At 39.0% G+C, this 4,436-nt stretch overlaps 1 protein-coding gene across 1 annotated transcript; it reads left to right on the top strand.

The window, feature by feature from the left end:
* The first annotated feature begins 805 nt into the window (after nt 1-805).
* Nucleotides 806-2,139, top strand: LOC116033494. The gene has a single exon (XM_031276239.1). The coding sequence runs from the start codon at nt 902-904 to the stop codon at nt 1,862-1,864; it is 963 nt and encodes a 320-aa protein (XP_031132099.1). The 5' UTR covers nt 806-901; the 3' UTR covers nt 1,865-2,139.
* The last annotated feature ends 2,297 nt before the right edge of the window (nt 2,140-4,436 follow it).

The raw sequence follows: 4,436 nt of genomic DNA, 5'->3' as shown, positions 1-4,436 counted from the left end.
TATTTTGTAAGGATTCAGATGTTATTTCTCTTTTTTATTGATTACGGAGTTCTTTGGATAATAAAAGAATAGATAATGTAGCGTACTGGCATGAAAACAACCTTAATTGATAGGACAATAATTGGTGATTTTAATTATGATGAATTTAGTGGATCTCGCTCTTAACAATGGATTTAGTGGATCTCTCTCAAAAATTTTAAACAAAACAGTGGCCGCCCGGTCACGGAAAAAGAGAAGAGAAAGTGAAAGGTCGCCTTCTCACTGGTGCAGTGTCGCCTTCTCCAGCGAGAAGGCAGGGGTCGCCTTCTCCGACAATATGGCGACCACTGTGGTGTCGCCTTCCTCGGCAAGAAGGCGACCACAGTGGTCGCCTTCTCGGCCTTCTCTTCTCTTTCTTCGTGACCAGCGACCGTTCGCTGATCGTCGATCACTGTTTTGCTTGAAATTTTCGCTAGAGAGTGACTGGATCTTTAATGACTGTGATAGCAGGTCAATTACCCGTTGTTGAGTTTTATTGCTTCAAAATAAATTGTTTATAAGTGCAATTGCACATTTAAAAAGTTGAAGGTGTTAATTGACTTTTTAACAAAAGTTTGAGGGTCTATTTGACTCATTTCCCAAATTTAAAATGCTGAAGGTGTTAATTGACTTTTTAACGAAAGTTTGAAGGTCTATTTGACTCATTTCCCAAATTTAAAATGCGATGGGGAGTCAAAGTGTAAATTGAATGAGGGCAGAGGTGGAAATGGGATTATCTCCAAATTTGTCCTTTGACTGTTTGGAATCAGTTGTACGGCATTGACTAATGAAACTCAAGGATTGAAGAAATAGGCGATCTACACAATACTCCTCTTCTCCCCACCGACCCTCACAGCCTTGAATCTAGATCCGAGCTTCAGCGATGGATCTGCCGCCGGAGGAGCTGCAATTCCTGACGATTCCCGACGTGGTTAAGGAATCAATCTCCATTCCGAAGCGATCCGCCAAGACTTTTTACCTAATCACTCTGACCTTAATCTTCCCGCTCTCCTTCGCAATCTTAGCCCACTCCCTATTTACGCATCCAATCTTCGTTCAGCTCCGCGAAAACCCTCACGCCGACCACGCCGACCAGTGGGCCAAGCTCCTCCTCTTCCAGTTCTGCTACCTCTTCTTCCTCTTCGCCTTCTCGCTCCTCTCCACCGCCGCCGTCGTCTTCACCGTCGCCTCGCTCTACACCGCCAAGCCCGTCTCCTTCGCCTCCACGCTCTCCGCTATCCCTAGCGTCTTCCGCCGCCTCTTTATCACGTTCGTATGGGTTTCCCTACTCATGCTAGTCTACAATGTCGTGTTTGTAGGGTTTCTCGTGCTCCTGATTATCGCGGTTGATACCGAGAGCGTTGTTTTGTTCCTGTTCTCTGTCGTTGTCCTATTCCTCCTGTTCCTTGTAGTTCATGTCTATATTACTGCTCTTTGGCACTTGGCTAGCGTGATTTCCGTGCTTGAGCCGGTCTACGGCCTGGCCGCCATGAAAAAGAGCTACGAATTGTTGAGGGGGAGGGCGCGTATGGCGTTTGTGCTGGTTTTCTCTTACCTGACGATTTGTGGAGTGATTAGTGGGTTTTTTGGGCTGATTGTGGTGAATGGAGGGGACTATTATAGTATACTTTCCAGGATTTTAGTAGGGGGGTTCTTGGTTGGAGTGTTGGTGATTGTGAATCTTGTAGGGCTTTTGGTGCAGAGCGTGTTTTATTATGTCTGCAAGAGTTATCATAATCAGGGGATTGACAAGACTGCTCTTTATGATCATCTGGGTGGATATCTTGGGGAATATGTGCCTCTCAAGAGCAGCATTCAGATGGAGAACTTGGACGATGAGACTTGACTCGACGCCCCTTGCTCTGGTGAGAAAGCCGAAAACTGTATGCTTTCTTCCACACTTGTTATAAGAAATGAATGTTAGACATGTAAAGAAGAATTGTCATCAAACGAATGTACGTGTTCCCTTGAAAGCTTGTAATTTGTGTTTCTAACGATATCCAGTTCGATAGTCCTTTGCCTGTGTACTTGTTGAAATTTGTTCCATACTTTGATGATTATGGCATTGATAGAACTTGTTGAAATCTGTTCTATACATTGATTATGGCATTGTGCTCTTCATTTTCCTTCTTCATTTGTATAATAGGTGTTGTGAATCTATCTGAGTTTTCACATTAATGAGAGGAGGTTTAGTGTAAGATTAAACTCCTCGACTTAGCCCCCTCATACATGAACCAAAATGCATCAAATGTTTCGGTTTCTGATGTCTGCTTATGATTTGATCTCGTTCTCTAGCAAAGAGAAGCCTTTTATATGAGTCTGAGTTTAACATGTTGTTGGGATCTATGGCTCCACAGTTCACCTACCAAGGAAGATATGGTTCTAGAAAGAATGCAAAATCTTTAATAGGCTATTGCAGACTTTGCAGTATGTAATGCACCAAAGCATTAACTGCTTTAAGTAGTTGCATATCCCGTGCTTCCTTTTTTTATTGTGCATATATTTTTGATACATTAGATTTCCCCGCTTATGCCAGACTTTTATTGTGCATATATTACATGTGGTAACTTGCGGACCTTAATGTTTTGTTTTGCTTACAGTGCCAATCTGGTAGGATATCTCCATAGTACTTCGCAATACCCTTTGTTTCTTTTATCTCATTGTTGAGAGTTATATTTTATATTATATAATATATATACATTAAATAATAGCTAAAGATGGGAAAAGGTCTTTGAATTTATGAATGGATTAACCGTTTCTGAGTCATCTGAAGCATTGTGAACATGAAACTCAAGGAAGTGATGATCCTATTGAGTTTGAAATTTCCTTTTATGTAGTTCATACTGCCCTACAGAGATGATGTATAGAATAGCTGATAAGTAAATTAATTCTGATTCGTTATAGCACCGGAATTTTTTATGTGTAGGAAGAATTTTCCCCCTTGGACTTTCAATATTAGTTTCTCATAGAGTTATAGGTTCCTAAGAGTTTTTTTTCCTATTTCCTAGCCTCTATCTAAGAAATCATTCAAAGAAACTGCACTATTAGAGTATTAGGAGACTTCCCATGAATCCATAAGAGGTATGCACATGGTCCTTAACTTTCTCAAGAGACATCCCTTAGTCTTTGAAATGGTCTGTTTCTTGGTGACTCCATTCTCTGAGCAAATCCTTAAAAGAGAACTGAACATTACCCAATGAATAACCACCCAGGCAAATTATACCATGGACCAGGGTTTACCTTGCTGACCTTAGTCCAAAAATAACCTTCAGATTCTGTATCTGTAATTGACGCATTTTGTACTTGCAATTGGCAGTTTCTGTACCTCTAGCTATCATATTATGTGTCAGCAATTATCAAGTTATTTGTTTACATGTACAAAAGCTACAATTGAACCACCCAGGGAAAGAACCAATTGCCTGAGTTGTCTTGTCTAGATGCAATGGATTAGCAGATGATTAGTTACCTCTTCCCTAATGTAGTAGGTAAGCAAGGTGGGCAGTTGTTTGTTGAACTTTAGTTTAATTGGGTGCACTAGCAGGCTGTTGTTTGTAGGGATGTTGGCAAGGGCATTCTGTTGTAGGTTAGTCCTATCAGGTTATTTGGCTTATCGATTTTTTTGGTTGGGTTTAAACTTTAAAGTTCTTGCCTTCACCCTAAAAGGCTAAAACTTTGAGCTGTTGGCCTTATCGAGCATGCTCAATTAAAATTTTTGGCATTTTTAGTGCATTTACACAAAAAAATATAAACTTGTACACCATTCAATCTAACTAAATCTCAATTTCTATATTTCATTATTGACATCATAATATTTTTTTCATGATATGTTTTTATAAAAATATTTTATTTTGTAATAAATTTATTAAATTAATTAAAAAAAAAAAAAAGCTCTCATTATATTTTGATCACTATATTTCAAAATATAAGCTTATGAATTGAAGAATAGTATTAAGTGGCTCAAGATAGCCCGTTTGGATCATTGGAATTATCGATTTTGAAAATATTTTGACCTTAAGATGTTTCGATCTTTTTGAGCTAACTCATCGTTTTCGATTAATATTCCTGGATGTTTGGAGTATTTACCTTAACTTTTCTTCTTTGCATCCAATGCCAGCCAGGAAGAAAAGGATACGTACTAGAATACTAGTTTGTAATGAAACCTTAAATTTGGCAGTTGGAAATGGTTGGAAGCATTATGCATTGTACAGACTTTAGCTACCAAACACTCCTTTCTTTCTTTCCTTGTTTTCTGCATAGAGGTAAACTTTACTAAAAAAAAATCATATGTAACCGGTTTAATTGACAAAAACTAAAATCGTAATCTTCTATTATGGGAATCATGTTCCAGTCGCTCATTCACTCCTTTCATGGTGATTTGATGGTTTCTTTCTTCCTTGAGGGTACAAACTTGTATCCCA

Source organism: Ipomoea triloba, chromosome 10, assembly GCF_003576645.1.
Source record: "Ipomoea triloba cultivar NCNSP0323 chromosome 10, ASM357664v1".
In the NCBI taxonomy this organism is placed as follows: Eukaryota; Viridiplantae; Streptophyta; class Magnoliopsida; order Solanales; family Convolvulaceae; genus Ipomoea; species Ipomoea triloba.
This window is presented reverse-complemented; position numbering and strand designations above follow the sequence as displayed.